A 26,276-nucleotide genomic window follows, 5' to 3' on the forward strand; every position below is an offset into this window, starting at 1 on the left:
GTAGACAAAATCAACTACATCCATTATAACGTCCAGAGGCTGGGAAATAAAACAGAACAAGGCTTCTCCGCCGTCCATGAACAATTGTCAGCTACCTCTCTGATGGCTTTCCAGAACCGTATTGCTGTTGACATGTTGTTAGCTGAAAAAGGTGGTGTGTGCTCTATTTTTGGATATCAGTGTTGCACCTTTATTCCCAACAACACCGCTGCTGATGGCAGCCTCACAAAGGCCCTTGAAGGCCTTCGCTCTCTTAACAGCAAAATGAAAGACCATTCTGGAGTTGACACAAAAATGTGGGATGGATTTGGAGACATTTTTGGTAAATACAAACAATTGGTGCTTTCTATTTTAATGTCTATAGCTGTATTTGCCGCCATCTTGACCTTATGTGGATGTTGTTGTATTCCATGTATTAGAGCGCTGCTAAATAGACTGATTACCACAGCAATACAACCCATGAAAGCAGAAATGTATGCCCTCATGCCCACTGAAAAATACCCATCTGATGATGAAGACAGCGAAGAGGATGAAATCTCTTTGCATTTTCCTGACTTTTATCCTAATTCCAATGACATTATCAGTAACCCACCAGTTTAAAGTACACTATATTGCCAAAAGTATTTGCTCACCTGCCTTGACTCACATATGAGCTTAAGTGACATCGCGTTCCTAATCCATAGGGTTCAATATGACGTCGGTCCACCCTTTGCAGCTAGAACAGCTTCAACTCTTCTGGGAAGGCTGTCCACAAGGTTTAGGAGTGTGTTTATGGGAATTTTTGACCATTCTTCCAGAAGCGCATTTGTGAGGTCGCACACTGATGTTGGACGAGAAGGCCTGGCTCTCAGTCTCCGCTCTAATTCATCCCAAAGGTGTTCTATCGGGTTGAGGTCAGGACTCTGTGCAGGCCAGTCAAGTTCATCCACACCAGACTCTGTCATCCATGTCTTTATGGACCTTGCTTTGTGCACTGGTGCACAGTCATGTTGGAAGAGGAAGGGGCCAGCTCCAAACTGTTCCCACAAAGTTGGGAGCATGGAATTGTCCAAAATGTCTTGGTATGCTGAAGCATTCAGAGTTCCTTTCACTGGAACTAAGGGGCCAAGCCCAGCTCCTGAAAAACAACCCCACACCATAATCCCCCCTCCACCAAACTTTACACTTGGCACAATGCAGTCAGACAAGTACCGTTCTCCTGGCAACCGCCAAACCCAGACCCGTCCATCAGATTGCCAGATGGAGAAGCGCGATTCGTCACTCCAGAGAACGCGTCTCCACTGCTCTAGAGTCCAGTGGCGGCGTGCTTTACACCACCGCATCCGACGCTTTGCATTGCACTTGGTGATGTATGGCTTGGATGCAGCTGCTCGACCATGGAAACCCATTCCATGAAGCTCTCTGCGCACTGTTCTTGAGCTAATCTGAAGGCCACATGAAGTTTGGAGGTCTGTAGTGATTGACTCTGCAGAAAGTTGGCGACCTCTTCGCACTATGCGCGTCAGCATCCGCTGACCCCGCTCCGTCAGTTTACGTGGCCTACCACTTCGTGGCTGAGTTGCTGTCGTTCCCAAACACTTCCATTTTCTTATAATACAGCTGACAGATGACTGTGGAATATTTAGGAGCGAGGAAATTTCACGACTGGATTTGTTGCACAGGTGGCATCCTATCACAGTTCCACGCTGGAATTCACTGAGCTCCTGAGAGCGACCCATTCTTTCACAAATGTTTGTAAAAACAGTCTGCATGCCTAGGTGCTTGAATTTATACACCTGTGGCCATGGAAGTGATTGGAACACCTGATTCCAATAATTTGGATGGGTGAGCAAATACTTTTGGCAATATAGTGTACCTCTGAGTGTACCCTTTACAGCTAAAACATGATTTCATAGTTGAAAATCTGAAAAGAAGTAACTACTGAATGATAAAATAAATAGCTTAAAGTGAATAAACAGGGGGGAAATGTTGGAAGTTATTCTACTTTAATCATATTATTATGCTTACACACTGGGATCATATAATTATGCTCACACATTTTGTTATCCTTATTTTACTTATATCATAAAGAGTGTTGAAGTATTTTACTTGCTAGTTCTGTACTAATGTTTTAAGTCTGTGCAGATGGAGTGCTGAATGTGAGAGCTGGCTGCTCAAGGTCAGACGGTTCAAGGAGAGAACACAGGGAAATGCACGCACTAACACCGGAGAAAGGAGTGAAAGCTTTCCTTATCTCATGATACTGTATGATGTTATGCAGACTTCTGGTTCCGACTGGGTTTCACCCCCTCCTCCTCCCTTTTAGCAGTCGGAACCAACATTGTAGCTAGGGCGTTCCTTAATAAAGGCTTGGAGGGCAGAGCTGTTTCAGAGTGGTTTGGAGAATTGTAACTGAACAGTCTCTGATCACTCTCCTTGCAAGTAAATCATACTAAAATTCTCTGTGTCTTTATTTTTACAGGTTACTGCATAAAATGTTTGGTGTTTAAACCTAACAGTCACCTTTTAAAAGTGGATCTTAACCTTTGATCAACAGAACCTACATAAAACTACATATACCGTATTTTCACGACCATAAGGCGCACCGTACTAAAAGGCGCAGTCTCAGTTATGTGTCCCATTTCTGTATTTAACACACACATAAGGCGCACCGGACTATAGGGCGCATTTTTTATATACAGGTACATGTCCTCTACTACCTTTAAATAGCTCTACTGCGTATTTTAAAAATACAGCGGGGGCAAAACTGAGTATGACTGTGCTTTATTCATGTATTTATTACAAATTAATCAAACCTGCGTGCTGGCCATGAGACAGACACATCGCAGAGCGCTGTGATTACTCCTAAATTAACTTAAAATCCTGAAACCTGCCGACGGAATATGTTCGCTTTATTGCCGGTATCCTGGTGCCTGCAGTTTAAATTATTTAGATGAAAAACACCTGCCAGCCGCCGGTGAGGCTGCTGTTGAAGGGATTTACTGTCGGTGTACCGCTGGTAAGTGGGGGTCTGAGCGCCTCCGACAGAAATAGATAATCTGGATGAACTGACTGCAATTAAGTTTTCAGGTGTATTTTCTCACTTAAAAACATATTAAAACTACTTTATTCCCACTGATCACAGCAAATATAGCTGCAAGATTTAGATTATTTAGATGAAAAACACCTGCCAGCTGCCGCGGTGAAGAGGAGGAGACCCGCCCAGAGGCTGCTGTTGAATTAAGTTTTCAGGTAGAAAAATAGAGCGGGAGCAAAACTGAGTGTGATTGTGCTTTATTCATGTATTTATTACAAAGTATTAATCAAACCCATCAAAGTCATCATCCTCTGTTTCTGAATTAAACAGCTGCGCTAAATCAGACATGCCAATTTCCCCTTCTTCGCTGTCAGTCACTTTCCGTGCAGCGCGGCTCCTCAGAAATAATGCAGGCTTTTGCGAAAGCTTGAACAATAGAGCCAGCAGACACGTTAGTCCAAGCATCTACAATCCATCCGCTAACGGTGGCGTAATCTGCCCGGCGCTGCCTTCCACTTATCGTGAAACTGTGGTCTCCGTCGGTCATCCACCGCTCCCACGCCGCTCACAGCCTTACTTTGAACGGCCGCTTTCACACCGATGTCGAGCGGTTGAAGTTCCTTTGTCAGACCCCCGGGATAACGGCGAGCACAGCGTTCATTTGATTCACCATGTTTTTCACATCGGCTTTGAGATGGGCACGCAGCGATGGTGATGCGTGGAAAAAAGCACCTGGTCTCCTCACATACACCTGCCTTTCATCCTCTCCCCAGCCCGTTTCATTTGCGTTAATATCATATGTCATCAGAGCGCTGTGTCTGTCTCGCTGTCAGCTCCCAGATCAGCTTCTCTGATTGGTTGATGCGGCGCGTCCAGCAGCAAAACTTCAATTTTTCCATCTCGAGCAGCAGCAGCGCGTTGGCGGCGCGCTCCCGACGCGCTGCACCTGCTGCTCAAAACGCGCTGCAGGACCTTTTGCTGCACCTATATGCGCGTCAACCATTGACTTTGCATGTAAACTCGCTGCTTCTGCTGCACCTGCTGGGTCCGGTTCACACCGATGTCGAGCGGTTGAACAGTGAGCACAGGGTTAATTTGTTTCCCCATGTTTTTCACATCAGCTGTGAGATGGGCACGCATGGAGTTACATATTAACAGCGATGGTGATGAGTGGAAAAAAACACCTGCACTGTTAAAAAAGTAAATGGCAATTGTTGTTCTAACACACAATTGTATTGTAATCCGACTCAGAAATATAAATTTGACATCTAACAAATAAATACACGTTTGCCCAACTCAAATTCTCAGAAGTTGGTTTAACAAGGAGTTTTAAATCGCCTATACAAGATTTTTTGAGTTCCCTCAACTGTAAACTCATGGGCATGCGCACTGCTTATGTTCATGGACACGCCCACTACGGTACGGGGTTTCCTATCCCTTTCTTCAAGTCCACAGCCTTTTTCCCTCGCATTTGAGAAGATTGGCGGACATTGTGATTTTATGCATCTGGAGAACCACGGAGGAACGACCCTGGGACCTACCAGTTTTCTGAATCTTTTCTTTTCCCGGTGAGTGCTGCAAAGTACAGACAGTTAGCGGTTAGCTCCGTGAGTTAGCATTCCCTTGTGGTGTATTGCCACCGAGTTGAAGCATGAGTTTGCCTGTTATTTTCATTGTACAAATGAAAAGAGACATTAAGTTGAGTGTAATAACTTATGAAATTTCTAAATTGTTTTATGTAGTGCAGTGTTGTTGCACTCAGGCACAGAATATTACAAGACTACATTATTTTACTTTCTTAATCCGATGTGGGTATTTACTGTTATTTACATTATTTGCATGTGGATTTTTTGCTTTCATGATTTTATTTGCTTTACAAGAAAAACAGTGACATTAACATTTTATATGTTAACCCTGTAATGCAGCAGTTAATTCGTAATGAGTTAGAAAAGTTACATTACACACTGAAATTTATCATACTTGGAGAGATATAAACTGTACAGTTAAGAACAAGAAGTGAATGGATTTAACTAAGCCCTGTTGTGCTATGCAGGCAGGGTTTTTTGGATACCCTGGATTCTGGATTCTCTCCTTAAATGGAGATGGCGAGCCAACCGTGCGAACATCTGGATTTGGACTGAAGAGAAGGATTTGGACTGAAGAGGACTTTCTTTTTTTGCATTCATCGTCCTGTCGGAGTGGTAGGACTAAAAAGAAAAACTCAGAGATAAAAAGGGAAAACCTTTTTCTTTTTCCGTTGGGAAACAAGACATTTTATTTCATTTTATTTTTTTTAAAGGATGCACCCAATTTAAAGAGACTACAATTGAAAAAAACAAACTGAAGGCCGTCCAAATTTGTAAAACTGTTATTTTTTCATATATGTTAATACACTTACTTCACAAAAAATTACCTGTGTGTTTTCCTCTTACTAAATCGGGGTCTTACTGTTTTTTCCCTCATCATCACTCCCTCTTACGACTCTAGAACATTCTGGTCCAGTGTCAGGTTACTTTGATCTGTGCAGTTAAGATTATGTTGTTGAACATGGTTTTATACTGTATCTATTGATGCAATGTTTGGCTTGAAGCAATAAAAATGTTGTATTAACATAATTTTTTGTGTGTTGAATGATTGGTAGTGAAGACGATTGGTAGGACTAAAAAAACTGAGTTGATAGAACTCAACTTGCAGATAACACTACAAAATCTGAGTTTGTAGAACTCAAAATCTATATGTCAAACTCATAAAACAAAGTTGATAGAACTCAGAACTTAAAGGTGAAATTCAAAAACCTAAGTTGGTAGAACTCAAAATTTCTATGTAACACTCCAAAAACCTAAGTTGGCAGAACTCAAAAATCTTTGTAAACTCAACCACAGTGAATTTAAGTAAGGAAAACTCAAAAAACCAAATGCATCACGTTGCCTAGAAAATTTAAGTTCTGTCAACCTCTATTTTTTTTTCAGTGTGGTCTCCTTACATTCAGCCACTCTTTCATCATCTCCTCAATGAGGTGGTCTCAAAAGTCGCAGTTACAACACACATAGGGCGCACCGCACCATAGGGCGCACCGCACATTTTGAGGGGAAAAAAAGACGTTTAAGTGCGCCTTATAGTCGTGAAAATACGGTACTAAGAAAACATTCCCTGAACATAGAATTGCTGAACCTTGAAAGGAAATGAAGGACAATAACTTAATGCCAGAGAGTGGAAGAGAAGCAGTCAGAGATACCTTCAGTTCAGAGGAGCTCAGGTTCAAAATGACACCACCTGAAATGTAAACCGACTCTCTTCCTGCGGTTGCCCATCTGTTAAACTATGGTTAATTTACTCCAAAGTACCAAAAGAAACGCGCTTGATGTCTGACAGAACTCGACCTTCTACATCTCAGCAGTTTGACATGGGGAAGGTTTACAATCTGATCTGATGCTGGATGTGATATAGTAAAAAAATACAAATATTTTTGGCATCTCGATCAAAATGAAATAACAGCTGGATTTTAAAGTTGAATGTAGGAATAGGAAATAAAAAGAGGATACATGTTGCATAAAATAGAAATGGAAGCAGGATCACAAAAACCACCAGAAGATGATTGGATGCTATTGACCAAAACATGTGGAAGGTAACCCTTTTTTAACATATATATATATATATATATATGTGTGTGACCCCCAAACTGGGAAAGTGGCTACAGCAGGTAAACCCGAGGACCCGAGCTGAAGGATGACACATACCACCCCACGAGGGGTGAGAAAATATATATTTTTTAAATATATATATATATATATTTTTTTTTTTTTTGTAGGGCTGCAACTAACGATTATTTTGCAAATCCATTAATCTTTCGATTATTTTTGAGAAATATATGAGGATGTAGAAAGATTGGTTGAATTCCATTAAGCCACTAAGAAAAGTCTTTGTCTGAAATGTGAATGCGAAACATTTGCCTAAATAGAGTTTTTTATACTTTAATTGTTGAAGTTCAGCTGCCTTTTTAATTTTACCTGATTTATATTGAAAGGTATTCTACTTTAAAGCATTCTTTTTGTAAAGGCGTTTGTGTGTCAAGCATATAATGGTTATTGTAAGCTCCAAAGAATGCACACATGGAAACTCTGGTCAAGCTTGCAATGTCAAAAATAAATAAATAAATAAATGAATAAGAAAAAGTTTTATGTAGTTGCGTAAGCTCTTGGATCACTGTGTGAGCGAGAAAGTGGAAGCAGGCATCCTTCTAGCAGCTTCCTATAGGGGGTGCCACATTAGATCATTTCCTCTCCCTATTTTCCTAACATCCTTCTTTGGAGCAAATACCTGCTAAATGTCCTCCGTTATATTCATAAATCTTATTTTCCATCAGGCTAGGATCAAGTCCAGGCTTCTAACGACTGTCTCAGCATACAGTCCCGCTCCACATTATTTGTGTGTTTAAGCAAAGAAGAGTAGATGAGGATCTTGAAAGGCTGAGTCACTAAAAACCTTGAACACACCTTGTACTAGCAGCCTGGTTGTGTGGACGGCCTCCCCCTGGAGGCTAAAGGCTCGGCATGTGTAGGGCCCTCGATCTTCCCGGGTGATGGATAGCACCGTCAAATTCCCATCAGACACCTAAATGTACACATAGCATAGATATGCACAATCAGATCTTTGCTATACAGATTCAAACACACAGACAGCATGCACAGTAGGGCTGAAACTATTAGTTAAAATTATTGAAATAATCAACTAATTCATTAATCGATAAATGGAGTATAGAGACTATAAAGTAAGTAAAATAAGTAGAAAAGTTTTAGTCACATCTGTTTTAATTTCGTAAAAATTCTTATTTAAAGACAATAAGTTATTTTAAATGATTCCTCAGGCCAGTGTTCAGCGCTTGACACTATCAATGCTAGGAGTGGGGCTCCCCTTTTGAAAATACTGACTATGTAAGTTGGGAGAAGACGCACCATCATTGATGAGGTCATGTGACCTGGAAGAATTGTATTGTCATGGAACCGAGGCTTTTGCTCTACTATTTTTCCACTTTCTGGGCAACTGATAATGGCTGAGGCAAGGAAAAACTTTGAACCTTCTGAGGAGGCTAAAAAGAGAAAATGTGACAGAGATCGAGGAAAAACAAGAGTTGATCTTGGAAAGGATCTTAGCAAAGAATGAAAGAAGTAGCCCGATGTAAAACCGATTCTCTTTTTTTAACTTTATACTTGGACTGGTAAGTTAACACTTTGCTCCTAGTATACAGTCATTAACAGCAGCAGCCATTCAAAATGACCCTTCCCAGTAGAATGCCAGCCGAGCGGCAGCCTGCTTCCCTGCAACTCCCAGCAAAATCCCCTCCACCTTCCAGTCAATAGCCTTCTCCTGGGCATGCATGTTTTTTTTCTCTGACTCCACCCTTTCACTGATTTACAGGGTCTGACCAGGAGATGACGCTTCTCTTTACAGGGTTCCTACAGCATAAGGCAAGTTACATACAAGACTTTTTAAGACTTTTTAATGCCACTTGAAATAAAAATTTAAGACCAAATTGACAAGAAACACAAGAAAAACCTGCTTGCGACAACTTAACCCAAAGGTTTATTTTAACATAAAGCACTGCACTAATGTTTCAGATTTTGAAAAGCTTCCCATACAGGAAGAAAGCTAAAAACACACAAATGACAGATATATTTTAACAATTATTGAACTGAATTCACAAACTTTGTTTTAGCAGGGAACAAAACAGATCAGTTTTAAAGCCCCAACATAACCAGTGCTAAGTCTTTTTAGCAGCTATTTTTCTTTGTATGGTTTTCTTAGTATGTTTGATTTGGTGATAAGTGGAGGCGTTGCAGAGACAAGGGTGGAACTAAACTGAGAAATACCGGCTGTTTCTCTGTAACTCCATTTTGACGCTTTGTGTTTCGTGCTTCGCATGCGACTCCACTGCCTTAATTCCCATCGTTCTGAGCTTGAATCGCTTCTTGCACTAAATCCACTGAGCCTCATGTATGTTCCCTGGTTTTAGCCATGGAGGAAACTCTTGGCTGGAGACAATTTTGGTTACATTTACACTTGATCATATTTTCCAGACAAAAAGTTCATGGAGCATCTCCCAAATGTCCTGGCCGCAACAACGCTTTTATCGGTTCCGCTATCGGGACAGAACCAATAATGGCGAGCCGTTATTTTTTTTTTTATAAAAAGAAAAAAAAATTGTCAATTTTAACGTTTTATTTAGATTACAAAAATAAATCGTAATAAAAAATAATCCTACTTATGATGTTTTAAAAATTAAGACCTACGAAAGACTGATTTAAGACATTTTAATACTATTAAGGCCTTAATTTTATTTTAACGAAATTCAATGCCTTTTAAGACTTTTTAAGGACCCGCGGGAACCCTGCTTTAGATCTTAATGTCCACAAATCATGACAGAAAGAATATTTTAGTACAAAGATTGATGTTTAAAAAGGAATTGTAGGGGAGCAGCCAAGAACCAGCCAAGGAAAGTGGGAAAGGTTTGAATGGCTACCACTGTATCTTTATTATTTTCGATGTTCAGTAGAAGCAAAATACGGGCAGTTACAGATCTAGCGCCCCTAGTTGCCAATAGTTACTCGGTGTGCCTTTAAGGTACCTTTGGCTATCAAATTATTATTTAATTAATAAAAAAATAATCAGCAGATTAATCAATTTGCAAAATAATCGATGGTTGCAGCCCTAATGAATACAAAAGTATAAAAACATTTTGGACCGAAAAGCTAAATGAACTTCCCCCACCATCAACACTGGAGGGGAAACATACAGTAGAGTAGATTTGGTTGATGGAAACAATTTTCAGTGAGAAATTTGTGAAGAGGCCTGTAGTCGACCAAACATCAGTCAGCGTCCGGGAATACGGGTGTTTCGGTTTGTCCTTTAAAGAGGAACTAGTCCTGATTGATTGATAAAACCTGACAGAAATAAAGCTCTACCTTGTACTTGGCACTGCTAATCAGGAGGCTGCCTTCTCGCAACCAGCTGATGGAGGGTTTAGGGTTGCCGAACGCCGTGCAGGTCAACGTGATGCTCCCCCCTTCCTTGGCCTCCACATACTGAGGTGGTGTGTCTTTGAATGTTGGGGGGGCTGGGGAAAGAAGGGAAAGTATGGATTGAAGTGGATAAAATAACATCTTCAGATTGCTTACAATTCATTTAACCAGGCAGAAGCCGGATGGATCCATCTGAAAAGGCTCCTATGGAAAGCGTTTGCAAAAGGGAGGGACATTCAGTACAATAGCTGTAGCAGCTGGGATCAGACGTCCACGGTTTCTTAGACTTAGACAAACTTTATTGTCATTTTGAACACACAGAGTATAAACAAAACAAAATTACATTTAGTGCAGCTCTCAAGACATTTCCATTTCTAAAGTGCAGCAGTGATGAAATGTAAACTTGGTGATCAAATGTTCTGTCCGACCCGGACTGACTGAGGTCTGTTGGCGAGGAAGTCTAGCAGCCAATAGCAGAGGGGTGTATTGAAGCCCAGCTGTTCCAGTTTGCCCATCAGATGTAGGGTTGGGAATTGAAAAGATTTTCACGATTCCGATTCCCTTTTCGATTCTATGAAACGATTCGATTCTTTATCGATTCTTTTTTCGATTCCAATTTGGGGAAAAAAGGAGAACAAACAGTTTGATTATCAGCATCAACTTTGTTTACTTAACTATTGCACAATCTTACAAAATCAACAAGATCAAGATGTCCACATGAAATGTGAAACTGGAGTAACATCTGTGTTTAAATGAAAAATGAATACAAGAACAAACTTAATAACCAACAATGTCTAATAACAAATGATGGGATAATAACCTATTTTAAATAACAAAAAATACTAATTATAAAACAGTAGTAGGGAAAATTAACAGTTATTTTGCAGAAAGATGAGCATATCTGCTTTTTCTGGAAGGATACAGGATCTTTCAGCGCTTATGGTGTCTCCAGCCGTGGAGAACACCCTCTCAGATGGGGTGGAGGAAGCTTGCACACAGAGGTAGTTTTCAGCCAGTCCAGATAGCAACGGCAGCGTATCTTGCTTGTTCCACCACCACAGTGTGGCGCTATCCCTGCAGGGGATGGAGGGCAAGCTTTTATAGAGCTGGATTTCCTGATCTACCCTCTGGGCTAAGGAAAGACGGGGCTTTGATTCACAAAGTGACCGCAGCTTGTTGTCTTCCTCCTCGAATAGTACTTCCAACTTGCGTAACTTGCGTAACTTATGTAACTTACGTAAAAAACGTGACGTAAGTCGTGCTCCCCAGAGCCGGCGCTCTAGGCTCTGGTGCTGCAGGAATCGAAAAAAGAATCGTTCAGCGAGCTGCCAAACGATGCCATGGAATCGGAAAATACGGAACCGGTTCTGAACAGGAACCGGTTTTCGATTCCCATCCCTAATCAGATGCTGTGGGATGATGGTGTTGAAAGCTGAACTGAAGTCCAGGAACAGCATCCGCACGTGGGTGTTCTTCTCCTCCAGGTGTGCCAAGTTCAGGTGGAGAGCAGCAGAGATGGCGTCCTCAGTGGAGCGGTTCCGTTGGTAGGCAAACCAGCGACGTTGGCGGCAGACTGGAGACGATGTGTTCTTTAACCAGCCTTTGGAAGCACATCATCATGTTTGGAGTCAGTGCGACAGGCCGCTAATCATTGAGTGAGGTGACCTGAGGCTTCTTTGGGACTGGAATAATGGAGGCAGACTTGAAGCATGCTGGCACTATGGATCGGTCCAGCAAGGTGTTAAAGATGTCTGTGAGGACACCAGCCAGCTGACCTGCACACTCCTTTCACAACCGGCCAGGGCCTTCCTTGGGTTGGCTCTCCTCAGAGTTTTCCTCACTTCAGCTACGTCCAGGTTTAGTGCCTCCTCCCCTCCTCCTCTGTGGAGGAGGCACATTTCTGGAGTGCTGTTTAGTGCCTCAAACCTTCCAAAGTGTTGGGATCTGGAGCTGTACCACCTTCCTCCAGCAGAGTGCGCCGTGGGTCCTCCAGAACTGGAACCTTCCAACACACCTGAGGCGCATCTCCTCATCAGAGACCTGCCTATATAACCTGCTTCCAGACCTTGCTTCGACGCCGCAGTGTTGACCTAGTTTGGTTAGCGACCTGAGCCTTGAATCTGAGAATCTTTGCTATCTCTTTGATGAGATCTGATTCTAATTCTCCCTTGTTTTTTGCCTCACGGGAAACCTGTCTCTACCTGAGGCTCTGGATGAGCTTAACCTGCCGTGATTGCCCTCGTGAGCCAAACCTGAAGATTCCTCTGTGGATTCCCCTGCTGCTCTTGGCTAAGAGCTGGAAACTCAGATTAAGGTCTGCCCTCAAAGTCAGAAGCAAGACGCTGAAGCAACTCTTGGACTCTGCTGAACTAACAGTCTCTGGACCCATCAGTACCTTCTCTCTCAAAGAGAAAACCGGACTTCTTCAAGGTACTCATCAGATTAATCAAAGACTCATAACTCATCAGTGCGTTTGCTAATCAAACTATCATCTCTGCAGACTCCAGTGAACCAGCCCCTGACCAGTTCCAGTACAAGTGCTTTAACCTTGTGTTCATTCGTTAATAAACTCTGTTAAACTTTTAACCAGCCTCTGTGGGTGTTCTGCATTTTGGGCTAGCTCTGATACCCATCATGACACAAAGAAGAAAGGAAGTCAGCTTTTGCTGCATCTATCGGGAAGAGGGTGTGTTGTAGGCTGTGATCACCCGTATGCTTGTTACCAGTGTTGTGCCTGAACGCGTCCATTGAACAAAAGTTCATGAACTCGTTCATATTTTGGGCGAACGTGAACTGAACGTTCTGTATTACTGCCTGATGAACGTTATTGTGAACTCGTTCATTCTGGTGTCTGTGAACGTCACACTCTCTCAGTTCAACTCTGTTCAATAAGTTGCCAAATTTCTATAGAGCCCTCCAGGCTAAATCACACCGTAAACAGGCCTTAATATGTAGCGGGGAAAAACACCCAATCTGGCAACACCAGCTACCAGTGTCGTAGCCTACAGCCGCGTGCGTCATCAAAACAAAATGCAGCATGGAGGCGACCGTGGAGGCGACAAAGCAGCAGTTTGATCACTTAAAAGAGGTTTATGACCAGGTGGTCGGTGAGGATGACGGCAACAATCTTACATTTCTCTGCAGACTTTGCCCGGCGGCTTTCAGTAAAAAAATCTGCACTTAAACCTGCCTGGTATAATTTTCTAATTAGGTTGGCATGCGCTGTTCTCAGTGCCTCTCTATCACCCGACTTTAAAGCTGAGTTCAGTGCTTTTAGCGATTTCCGAAGCTCCCATTCATCCAGGGTGGTTGGTTTGCCTGAATAATGATGTTTTTTTGATGCTGACGTCCTCGATGCATTTGTTGATGTGGGCTGACACAGTCATAGCATACTCATCTATATTTAATATTTTGTCATAGGGACAGTCTCCATTTTGGACCACCTGTCCCCGGAAATCGGGGACGTCTGGTCAAAATACTGTTGGTCTCCGTTTTCATGTAAGCAACCAATTCCGATTATCACCTAAAAACTGTTTGATCTTAGAAACAACACTTTCAAGGAACGCTATGGACAGAGGAAACATGCAAGAGGAGGAGAGTTTAGTGTCGGAGGTCGTGGATGAGTCTCCTCCATCATCCATTTTTTATTGGATGGAGGAAAGCGGGGACGAAGATGTTGTGGATGAGGACGCCAGGGCGGCAGAAGCTTGGTTTGGTGTAGAAGGCTTCCAGCCGTACATGTTTTTTTTTTTTTTTCTTTTATTTGAATAGGGACAATGCACATTAATGAACATCAGTATAAAAACAAATGTAAATATGCCGGATTATAGCTACAAAGCTAGTTTCCATCCGTAGTCCCTAGGCAGGCAAATACATAAGAAAGAACATAACATACAATACAAGCATCACAAGGAAATGTTAAGAGTTTAGTGGTTACATGACTGGTTTGTTTTCATCTGTAGTTTGAGTTGGGCTTTGAAGCTGATCAGTGTAGAGCTCTCCCGTATGTGTAGAGGAAGACTGTTCCAGATGTTAGTGGCTCTCACAGAGAGAGTGTTCTGACCAAAAGTTGTTCTTCTGTGAGGGACCTCACAGTCTCCTCTGGAGGAGGCCCTGGTTCTCAGGCCACTTCAAGTCTTGTGTTTGAACAGAGTAGACATAGGAGGTGGGGCTAGTCCATGTAGAGCTTTATAGATGAAGCATACATACTTAAAATTTATAAAATTTTCAAAATTTAAAAGATTGTACTTGTTTAAAATATTACATACATGGAAAGAATTAGGTTTTTGGTCAAACACTTTAAGAGATTTTTTGTACAGTGATTCAATTAATTTTAAATTGGTAACTGTGGTGAGAGACCAACTTGTGATGCAGTATTCAATGTGAGATAAAATCATTGAGTGGAGAACAATTCTAGCAGCACCAAGCGTTAAAAAAGACCTGATTTGTTTAAAATTTTTAAGGTTAAATTTGACAGTATTGGCAAGTTTTTTTATATGATTTTTAAAGGAAAAAGTGGAATCAAGTATCACGCCTAGGTACTTGAATTCTGTGACAAGTTGTAATTCTTCTCCTCTCAAGAATACTCCGGAGCTTTTTATTTCTTTTGATTGCTTTGAGAACATCAAACAGACCGTTTTTTTTTAAATTGAGAAGCAAACATTATTTTAAAAGCCAGTCATTTACTTGCTCCATGGCTGAGGTCAGAATAGAAGCTGCGTCTTTAACACTTTTTGCATGAGTATAAATTACAGCGTCATCTGCATACATTTGAAAATTCACACTATTACATGTTTTGGGAAGATCATTTATGTACAGGGAGAATAACAGGGGACCTAGTATTGATCCTTGCGGCACACCAACAGAGACATCCAAGACCGATGATTTTATACTGTCAATTTTTACACATTGTTTTCTTGATGTTTGAGCCCTTGCTTCGCAACGCTGCCAGTTCTGTTAGCTCTACGCCTGCTGAAGATACAGACGTCCATCCCTGTGAACACTGGGACGGAACTCAATGGGAAAGGAAAGGATTCTGATTTCTTATTTCAACCATTGCGTATATTAGCTCAATCAAGATGCTATGACCGAACAAATTTGATTGATAGATGACCGTTGATATACGATTGGCCGAATTTAGGTGTTCAGGCTGACGTAGAACTAACTGGCCTGCATAAGATAATGAGAAAAAAACACAGATTAAGGCAGAATTTTTTTTTCTAAGAGACATTTTCTAACTTTTGGGAGAATATGGTCTGATAAAGAATTTATTTATATACAGTTTTAAGCCATATTGATTTGAAATTTAAATATGACTTCCCTCAGACAAGCAGAGCTACCCCAACATGAGCTGGGCAATTGTAGAAGTGAGGCTGGACATTTCTCTTCTTTAGGGACAAGACAGGTTTGATTTGAGGTGCTTTCCTGAACAAAACCACAATAAATTTAACCATGGTTCAATAATAAAAACTCCCATTATAGCTGAAGAGTTGTGTTTGGATGAATATGGTAAAAGAAAAATACTATATCAAAAGCATTGAATAAATGTCTGTTTAGCTTAATGAATGTATAACAGTGAATACTCCTTATTCATGTTGTCACATGTTTCTGCTAATTTCTATAATACTGGGTCTGTTATGGTGCAACAGCAGTTTTATAAAATCCTGTTTTTTAAATCCTTTAGTCGGCTCAGGGTCCCTGAGATTATATGGAGAGAGGATTACACATAAAAAGTTAGCCCTTTTCTAGGAAAATAGATTTACATATATCTATTAACTCTGTTTTACCCAATTTCAACTCTGCTCCATTTGCATCTACATGAAAAAGTCATCTGCCTTTAAACTATATGTATCGACACCAACATTTCAATCTCAGTCTAATCAATTTAGGAAGCAAGCTAACCTTCTTACAAGCATAATCCCATGTTTTGCCATAGCTTCTCATATGCGAATATGACATTCCATGTTCTGACATGAGACAGGGCATAGTGCTAATTCCAGGCCTCACATTCTGTCACATCACTCTGCAGCGGACTTTTAACAGATGCATGAGTTCAAAAGCATGACGTTGTTATTCCATCCACAACTCTTTTACATGCAAAACTAAGCAGCTTTCCTTATTTTCAGAAAAATGCATTTGTTCTTTTGCACCAAACTGGACTGTGAATATATTATTCACTGTTTAATGGTAAACTCTGGAAACTTTAATAAGGTATCTTTCAGCAATTAAAAGTTCATGACACTCAAACTTTTATAGATTTTTATAGCTGTTCAGACATCATGGTGGTATTTTAAAAGGGCCAGAATCTTGCCTTATTTTCATTAGGCCACAGGAATCTAAGACTGCCACACGGAGTGTTAACTGAAAACAGGACCTTTTAACATTTAACTTCATTCCACCGAGCAAAAATTCACTAAAAAGACATTGAAAGACGACCAAACGGCGTCTAGGGACACAAAAGACACATCACATAGAGACCCTGAGAGGAAGGACTGAGAGTGGGGAGAAGACAGAGGCTTATTGTTAGGAATCCAGTTTATGTGGGTTGTGTTTTTTGTGTTTTCTCCTTCCACCACCAGGTGGCGCCTGCTTCTCGTTGGCCCTTTCACACACCTGCGGATGGTTGCCTCATAACCTGAGGACTCTTAAGCTGCTGACTGCCACTACCTCGACACCAGAGTGTTTGCCAGTTTTGGGTACTATAGCCAAGCTGAGTTTTGCTAAATCAAACTAAGTTTTTGTCTACCTGAGTCTTAACCTTGTTGTTTTTGTCTTTGCCTCTCGGCAGGAAGTCATCCTTCAAACTGGATGTTTTGGACCTTCTCCCCCTGGAAGGATCATCTTGAGCTTCAAACTGAGCTGGGGATTCAAACTGAAGCTTTGGATCTAGTTTTCCCCAAAGGATTGTTTGAGCTTCACACTGAGCAGGGGATTCATCTCCAGAAGAACCGTTCAAGTACTAAAAGAAATCTAAGTGGCAGTCAGCTCCTCCGCTCCTCAAGGAAACACCTTAACCTTCTTAAACCCTGTCCGCCCTCCAAAGAGCAAACCAATTTCTGGAACAACCCACACAAACTGGATTCAGAGAAAGACGCCTATTCTGGAAACGTGAGACCTGTTACTTTTTCTGCCTTTTGCAAATGGAAGCTCAAATTTCCCACTGAGCCTGACCTAAACACAGAAACTTCCCCTTTCACTTTTCAGTCCCGGTTCGCCGGCGTTCAGAGCAGCACTGGACCCATCTCTACTAGTTTTTAATAAACCTGTTAAACCTTCCCCTGGTTCTTCTCAGTGGTTTTCTGCATGTGGGTCAGATCATTGAATAAGATCGTGACACTTATAGGCAAAGGCTATAGTGGACCTTAGAGTGAACTCAGTTAACTGATCGTTCAGACAGATGATCACAACTTTTTGCTCCCTGTTGTTCATGTAACTCCGCCTCCATGCAGGGTGCCTGCTCCATCTGTGTTATTTGTTGCCGCTCTCACCGTAACTGTCACTACCCGACAGCGGGCTGCTGTCACAACAAATCCCATTATGCTATGCAAAGAGAGCTCTCGCAAAGCATTCCAGGATATATCTGCTCCTCTAATGACCATGCATGATCATGATTCATTGTAGAGAATTTTGAGTCCACTACTTTTTCATCCACTAGATGTTCAGACTCTCATTTGAAATAACATAACCACTATATAGTGCCCTATATAGGGATTAGGGTAGACGACGTTCCGATACAGTCAAAATGACAGTTGGCCCAGCCTAGCCTAGCTTTAGCATTACTGAAACATGAACAGTGAGCACACGGACACTGGTATTTGAGCTACAGATAGAACTTTTGAGGTGGAGGTGTCAAGGCTCAGAACAGAGGAACCAGTATTCAAGGATAGACAGATATTTAGATTACTTTAAAAGGTGTTAATTTATAAACAATTGATTGGTAGTGGCAGCTAGGGCATCTAAGGTAGGAACCTCTGCAAGAGAGAAAAGCAGTTTAGTGACCATGTTAATCTGGTGGAGGATGATTAAAAGCATGTGAGTCACTAATAAAGTTCAGTCCATGCCCAGAAGAAGAGGTGGATTGAGCCAAACTCCTGCCCAGAGACTTCCAGACGCTGAAGCCTTGAATACTTCAGAACAGGCAGGGGATCAAATCCAAGCAGACGAAGGAAGGAAGGACAATTCAGAGGGACATACTCAGGATTCAGAACCAAGAGATCAGAAGTCCAAAGAGGTTCAGAAGGGAAATCCATGTAGGGTCAAGGGTCGTCAATAGGCAGAATCCAGCAGGAGATCGAAGACAGGTCACCCAAATAGATCAGAACGGGGACAGGCAGGCTCAGCGATCCAAGGTCAGAACGGGTCAGGATCAGGCAATCAGAACACAATCAGGTACACTAGAGAACTATCACCAAAGGCTTGAATAATCTGGCACCGATGAATGGAAGCAGGCAGGTTAAATGGAGACTGGAGCAGGTGACACAAATTAATGGTGTGGAGAAACTGGGCAGAGCTAGACAGGTGAATGGAATGAACAATCAAGTCAGTCCTCAGCCCCAAGATCATGATAGGGGGATTTTTAACCCCCTTCATCAGTGGAGGTTGAGAAAGGGTTTATTAATCTCACTGCGTCAGTGACTTCTCAGTTCAAGCCTTTTGTATAACAGCGCTGACTTAAAAAATCCCAAAGCCAGTGCTGCTGAGGCAGCAGAGGAACATAAGCTTCACAGCGCCCTTTCACAAACAGACAAAGAAACCAAGCTGCAACATCTTGGTTTGTAATTTTTTTAAATAATTATTGAACTTAATTGATTTCGTAATGGAGAAATTTACCTCTGTATTTGACCCATCCCCTAGGGGAGCAGTGGGCTGCTGATGCGTGGAGCCCAGGGAGCTGTGTGGGGTTAAGGTTCTTTGCTCAGAGAGCCAGAGTGGCAGTCCAAGGGAGTGGGGATTGAACTCAGAACCTCAGGATTCCGAGCTCTATGCCCTTACCACTAGGCCACCACTTCCCTACATTTACGGTGAAATCAGTGGAAGCTTTGCCCGTGCAGCAAGACCCAAATAAACACAACCAAGACAAAAACAACAAACCTCTATCAAACATGCTTGATTCATCTATCAAAGACAAACAAAATTTCAAAGGAAATCAGTGTTCAAGTTTGTTTGTTTTTTCATTCAAAACATGTTTTGGTTTGAAGCAATCTTTGTTCAATTGAATAATTGAAAGAAAGTAAAGAAATCAACCATGATACCATCATGAGCACTGGAACATTTTTAGAGCAGTGCTATTCATTACAGCATACAAGTTTAAACTGAATTTGACAAATAATAAACATGTACATGTAAAATGTAATTAAAATGGAATTTCTTTTATTTCAGAATCAGATCCATCATCAGCAGGTTTCCAAGGCCGCTGTCTCCATCCATGTCGCTATGCTAACTGCTAATTCCATCTGGACGGATTCTCTTCATGGTCTTGATTTTCCCTGTTTTGCTGCAGCACTTGCTTCATGTCATCAATATGTACAAAGATAATGAGAAAATACAGATACCTGTGTTCAAATATAGTGAGATTCCTAAGAAGAATGAATACTTGAGTAAAGTACAGAAAAGAACTACCTGAGTACAGCTACTAAGTATTTATACTAAACCATGTGACGCCTCTGGCTGCAGGTAAAGTTACTACAAATAATGTTAGTGACAGTATTGATGCTTCATGAAAGTGTTACACAAGTAAAAGTAAAAAGAATAGTGTATTCAAGTTCTCCTAAAAAGATATTCTTTAAAAGAAATTTTAAAATTAAGTTCAGTAGTGTCTTCTGACCCGAAACCGAAAACGCACTGACAGAAGTGTGTGTCCTATACAGACACAGCTGTAGAGGAAATCCCGCCCTCTGTCAACTCGAGGGGTGATGTTGCTTGAGGAATGAAATGCAGAGATGAGTTCTTGTTGGTTTAATGAAAAACTGAGGCAGACATCCAAAAATCTAAAACACTAGAACCAAAAAAACAGAAAACATCAGGGAAACCCACGTGGGGAACCAGAGACGAGGAAGCAACTAACAACAACAAGAAACCAGCAAACAGTGACTGAACATGAGGTGAATAAACGGGTGACTGAACAAAGACCAGGCTGATCAGCAGAGTGGGAGCAGGTGCAAATGGAGGAATCTAGAAGGGAGCTAGGAAAAAAGAGAGACTGACACAAGTGGGCAGCAGAGGACAAACAATACCTAAGAACTAAATTACAATAGAATATAACTAGAGTAACACAACATGGAAATGAAACCAATCATCTAGAAAACACAGAAAGACATGAATCAAAGTAGAACTGAAAAAAAGAAAATTTAAACAGAACAAAAAGGTGCAGAGTCATGACACCCTCAGCTCCAGCCTTTCAAAACGATCCATGTTCTCCTCCGTTCACTCCTGTTAAGAATGTAAAAACAACTAAACTTTATAAATAGTGATAAAAAAAAAAGAGGAACCATTGGTTAAAGCGCTGCTGCGTTCCTTCTAAAGCTGAATGTGGAGGAACATTTAAATGTGATTAACTGCCAGAGGACTGAAACATTTAAGAGTGACTTTCCTCAGATCCCAGCAGGGTGGACAACGTAGTGATGATGAGGACATCAGAAAAGCACCAGGCTCAGCATCGTAAAGCAACAGTGAGTCATTTCCCACCAGCGGTAAGTGTTTGTCTGGAGGAGATGTGACGATGCTGACAGAAGTTCTCAGGAAGAAGAACAGGTGTCAGTTTGAGGCGGAAAAGCAGGAGCTCCAAAAAAAGCAGGAGCTCCAACCCGTTTTCATCTGAACAGAAATCTATATGCAGCGCCCGCTCTGCAGGGACAGAGGAGCTGACAGATTAGGGGCTGGGTGTAATCACCAACAGGCTCTGATGTTTGACAGCGATGGGGAACGTGGATTGCAGATCAGTGACTATTAATAGATGTGCTGCAGAAGCCTTAGCATTTAGGAATCCATTACAGGAACTAATGAAAGAGTTTTCCTTTTTCTGTGCTTCGGTGACGGGAGGAAGGCTCAAACATACCTGTGCTACTGTTTCCCAGGTGATGCACACTGCTTCTCTGTTATCAGAGCTTTAAGGAAGGTTAGGATGATATCTGCTGCTAGTTTGCATCAATCGCCTCGTCCCTTTCCTCTGTAAACACTAAATGACACAGGATGCTGACAGAAGCTGACAAGATTTAATTCAGTTTATTTCTATAGCGCCGATTCACATCATGTCATCTCAAGGTACTTTACAGTTAAACCAGATCATCCAGTCAGATTGATTCAAAGTTTTCTATCTAAGAAAAACCAGTTGATTGCATCGACTCATTGACTCTTCAGCAATCCCTCACACTAAGCATGCTTGTAGCGACAGTGGAGAGGAAAAACTCCCTTTGAACAGGAAGAAACCTCCAGCAGAACCAGGCTCAGTGTGAGCGGCCATCTGCTGGCTACAATTATCCACCTAAGAACACTAAATTGATTTTGCCTTCGATGTTGAATAGGATAAATAATTAACTATAACTCCAGTTCTAGTTAACCATCTATTCCTTATCTGCAGGACATTATTTTTGCACAACACCGTCATACCGCGTGACCGCTTCAGCCTCAGTATTCAGTCAAGATGTGGGAGTTTGTAGAAGAGTTGCTGTCAGTTGGATAGATTCTAAGAATAGATTGGTTGTTTTTCCAGCCAATCTAGGTGGTTAAAACTATTTTGGTTAGAAGAAACAATGTAATGATCAAAATATGAGCCAGTCACTGGTTACAGTTGTAATATTGGTTTTAAGTAGAATAGCTTTCTCAGGAGCAGTTACTTTTGCAGAAGCATAGGCTGTAAGACATTGACTTACACTCCTTAGGTTGATGGTTCAAATCCCAGACTTTTGAAAGTTGCAATAAAAAGTAGCAAATATTTTGACTAACGTCACTAATTTGGCTCGGTTTGCCCTAATAGAAATATAGATTGGGTAAAAACACTTCCAAATTAGATTGATTGAAAACATAATTTCCAACTAGATTAAAATAAAAAAAAAAACAGTGGAAAAAATATAATCTTTGATTAAAATAACTAACACCTTTTGCTCATCATTGCTCAATTTACCGAAACACTTTCAGGGTCTGCTTGAGCTTATTTCACTAAAATGGCAGAAAAACAGTGAACATTAAATGATTTTTCTCCTCTAAGATGTTTTACAACAAAAAAACGAAAAATTTTATTATACAGACCAAACATTAACAATTTCAAAGGAACTTAAATGAAAATAAAAAATTCAATAAAAACAATTGCAAAAAAGTCACAGATTATGTTACTAAGTGTAGTTCTGCACTCCGCCAGTAGGTGGTGACATGTTTACATGAAGCTTTATGAACTGTGGGGATCATTGAAGCAATTTGACCAAACAGTTCAGTCCTTCATGATGCATAATTCCACCATCTCCACCTCCCGATCAGGGATCTTAAAGGGGAACGTAATTTATTTATTTGTTATTTTTTTTACATTGGCCCTTGATTTGACGTCATTACATCAGTTGAGTTGTGACAGGCAGCCCGGGCCACAGGCGGCTACGCTCTATTCCTTCTATTCATTCTAGCTAATCTGAATCGTTCAATTCCATTTGGAGAGCGAGATCATCTGCACTAGACATCTTCCAGGCATGTGAGGAAAACTAGCAGCAGTTCAGCGGACAGGATGAATGAACGGCAGCCGGCGTGTGTATGACGTCATCCGCGCTTCGTTTTTAACAGATATAAATATAAAACATATAACCGCGAATGTCTGGGGGACAGTGATTCGTCTACTTGTTCTGCATGCTGGCGTACCATAAAGAATAAATGATGAACAGTTTAGTTTGTGCCTTCAACTCGTTGCCCATAGGAAGACGTTACCTGGATATAAACTAAAGGAATATCTTCAGAACGGCTCCAAATGACACAAAACTCATATGAGTGAGTAGAACATGATGTAATAAGGTAAAATCAAGGGTCCAATGTAAAAAAAACCTGCATTTTCCTTTAACGTTGGGAGAAAATCCAATGTGTTCTGAAATTCAGTTGGTGGGTAAAGCCTGCTGTTGAAGCAGAGCTACCAGATCATTTACCAGAAAATTGAGCACTGTGCAAGTTCTTCTTCTTCTTCTTCCAGATCTAAGAGTCCGATGTGTGTTTTTTTCGACATACAGTGGGAGTAATTAGATCACATCAGAGCGTAAGAACATGCAAACCCTGCAGTTTTGTGGTATAGTTTGAGCTGTAGCTGAGTACAACGATTGAAAATATCATACAGTGGATGCCCGGTCTATTCAGAGAGAAGCCAGGAGGGAAAACACCAGAGACCAAGCAAGCAACCAGCTCTGCTGCAAGACACTTGCAGGCAAAGCATACAGGAATGCCTTGTGAGGCAGAAACATCTGATCAGATCCAAGGAGAAACACTGCAGGGAGGGATGAAGAATCCTGATCCCGTGGTTCTCCCACATCCAGACTAATCAAAGCTGATGGAGGAGCTTCTGTTATGGAGAGGGAGAGCTGTCCGTCATCATCAGTGACTAAAAGAAGATGAACAGCCTGATGTATGATGTTCTGTTCTGTTCTGTTTGGATATTAACTTGTAAAGAAGAATACAGACAAGCCTGAGTATCCATCTGAAGACGGGACGCCTTTAACAGGTCTGGTGTGAGAAAAGAAAGCTGCAGCAGACCCTGCAGGTTCAGACCTTCACCACCTGCAGTATCTCAGGGTCCCAGGAGAACATAGAAGGATGTCATGGTTTCCCTCTGGGCTGGATCTGATAATAGATCCTTGTTAAAACAAAAAACTGTTTTCCTTTCAAAATAAATGTGAGGATTAAGAGCGGAGTGCATTTAGTTTGTTTAAAGAAATAATAACATAGGCTTAGACTGCTGGAGGACATAGGGACCCCTTTTCCATCATTCTGCTTCATTCTATCTCTATTCTCCCACTCTGCAGAATCTGTTAGTTCAATCTCTAACGTTCTGCTCTCTCCGCTTTTTCTCATAGTAGCTTCATCTGGTCTGTTCCTGTTTGGCTGTGACTCCATCCTGTAGAGAAATATCAGCTGTGCTGCTGCCATCAACACCTTTGTTTCTAGATGTTGGAGCTTGGCCTGTTTTCCAGTGTAGTCCTGTTTCTCTGACTGGTACTAACTGGATGTGCTCTCTTCATCCTCTGACATGGGAGCTGGCTCGGAGCTCGTCTGCCTGGCTGTGTGTTTCCTGGACGGGGCCGCCTGTGGAGCTGGTTGTACTCTCTTTTAATTCTCTGCTTCTTTTTCTATGTCTGCTTCTGTCTCCTTGAACCCCAGTCTGCCTCAGCTGATGTGAATCAGCGCTATAGAAAAAAAACTGAATTGAAATGAACATCTTTGGCTTTAACAGCTTAACTACATAAAACATTTATCTAAAAACATGGAAAGCAGACCTGTCAGCATAAAATGCATCCCTGACCGCATCACGTTTCACAACCAGACTGAGAACAGACTGCATGTTTCTGAGGCGTTTCCAGCAGCATGTGGAGAAACCTCTCCAAAATAGGCTGATCTCAGGGAGAAACTCCATCACAGTATACAGGATGACAGCTGTCACCATGGCAACCAGAGTCCTAGCATGGTGCCTGAAGTATGATGGAGTTTTTGGAAAGAAAATTAAGGGAAGAAAATCTGGAGCTGAAGTCCAGCATGAGTCAGCAGATGAGGGCAGGAAGCAGCGTTTTGGAAACAGGTTTCCAGACTAAAACTATTGGATTTCCAACTCCGCCCACTCCTTCCAGGGGACTGTTCAACATCCGTCTGCTGGGAGACAGGAGGCATTACTCTGAAGTGTTAAAGTGCTTTATTATTCATATTCCATCCACTTGTTTTCACACAGAAAACACAAACTTTACAGTTTATTGGGATTTTTTGTTACAAATCAAACACAAACAAGTCATAGCTGTTTAGGAAAATGAAAATAAAACCTGGCTTGATTTGGTGTGATGCAGCTGCTCTGCTGGAACAAGCTGGACGACCATAACACGACTGGTTGCTAAGATTCTGCAGGCTTTAATGCAGCTTTTTTGCCGTCTTACTGGCTGCATAGAGGCTTCTTTTAGGAACCACCGTCCACCTCAGATCAAATATTTACAGGCAAGAACGTCCCAGAAACTCCCCCATCACAACCAAGCTGTAAACATGTATTTTCTGCCTAAACAAGCTCAAAGAGGATTACTTTTTCCCTTTGTTTCTCATCTCTATAGCCACTATCGTGGGTAAAGTAGGCTGTTTACTGAAATGTTTTATTGATTATGTATGGCCCAGTCTGCCCCGCTTCCTTTTTCTGCTCCATGTGTTTCCAAATGGGGCGAACCTGGCTGCCGTATCTGATGATTCAGAGATTTTGCTTTGCATTGCCCAAAGCTAATGTTTTAGTTTGTTGCTGTGTTTCTCTTCCTGTCAGATTCATGACATTTCCATCAAATTTCTGAGAAAGTCCAACTAAATTAGACCAGGGGGTTTCCTCTGAGGTACCCGAGAGAATCGTCAGCAGTCTGGCTCATCTTCATTTCATTGATATAATTGTGATTCAGTTAATGATTCAGTTTTTGGGGTGGTAAATCATCTCCATTGCGTTCTATCCTTTAAACCAAGCCCAGATGGATGAACTGGATTTATTTGTTCTTATTTATACAAGTTTTACCAAACATTAAACTTCTACCAGAAAACCTTTAAAACTGTTGTGCTGGTGAAGATTCTCAGTCATCCAGGTCAAAGTCACTCCAAAAAGGTAAAAAAAATCAATCCAACGGACTTTGTTTCCAAGTTTGAACACGTTTCTCTTCCATCCAGGAAGCTTTTTCAATTCAAAATGTCGGAATTAGCGTTGATTTCGAAGAACTTGTCTTGATTTTGAAGAACAAGTCTGCCCCTTAGGTAATGTGGAGTCGTTTTGGCTTCTTTGTTAGCCTGCAATACCGATCCTGGGTTATGCCTCTGAAAGGGGGTTGTTAGGGGTAATTGTTGGCTTTGCTGCCCAGGCAAGATGTTTTGTCTCCTGCATGGGGGTGTGGGGTTGAAATGATAGCAGGAAGGAATCCACTCAATCACTACATTTTAGGTTTTTTGAAAGCTGAAATCTGAGTCCCCCCCCCCCCAAGGCTGGTTTTTCTTTCTTAACATAGATGGCTTCCTTCACGTCCCTCTCAAACCACCTGTCTTCTTTGTCCAAAATGTGAACA

General features: G+C 41.5%; 1 protein-coding gene across 1 annotated transcript in view; it reads right to left on the reverse strand.

Annotated features, from left to right (window-relative positions):
* The window catches only part of igsf9bb (immunoglobulin superfamily, member 9Bb), a gene marked incomplete at its 3' end in the record, with an annotated part of 156,490 nt that overhangs the window by 61,233 nt on the left and 68,981 nt on the right, over positions 1 to 26,276 (reverse strand). Inside the window, exons 4-5 of the mRNA XM_038297836.1 lie at positions 9,976 to 10,127; positions 7,510 to 7,627 (exon numbers count right to left, since the gene is read on the reverse strand). Coding sequence (XP_038153764.1) covers positions 7,510 to 7,627; positions 9,976 to 10,127 — 270 coding nt within the window. The remainder of the gene's footprint in view (positions 1 to 7,509; positions 7,628 to 9,975; positions 10,128 to 26,276) is intronic.

Source organism: Cyprinodon tularosa, unplaced genomic scaffold, assembly GCF_016077235.1.
Source record: "Cyprinodon tularosa strain WSP-4 unplaced genomic scaffold, ASM1607723v1 ctg399, whole genome shotgun sequence".
Lineage (NCBI taxonomy): Eukaryota > Metazoa > Chordata > Actinopteri > Cyprinodontiformes > Cyprinodontidae > Cyprinodon > Cyprinodon tularosa.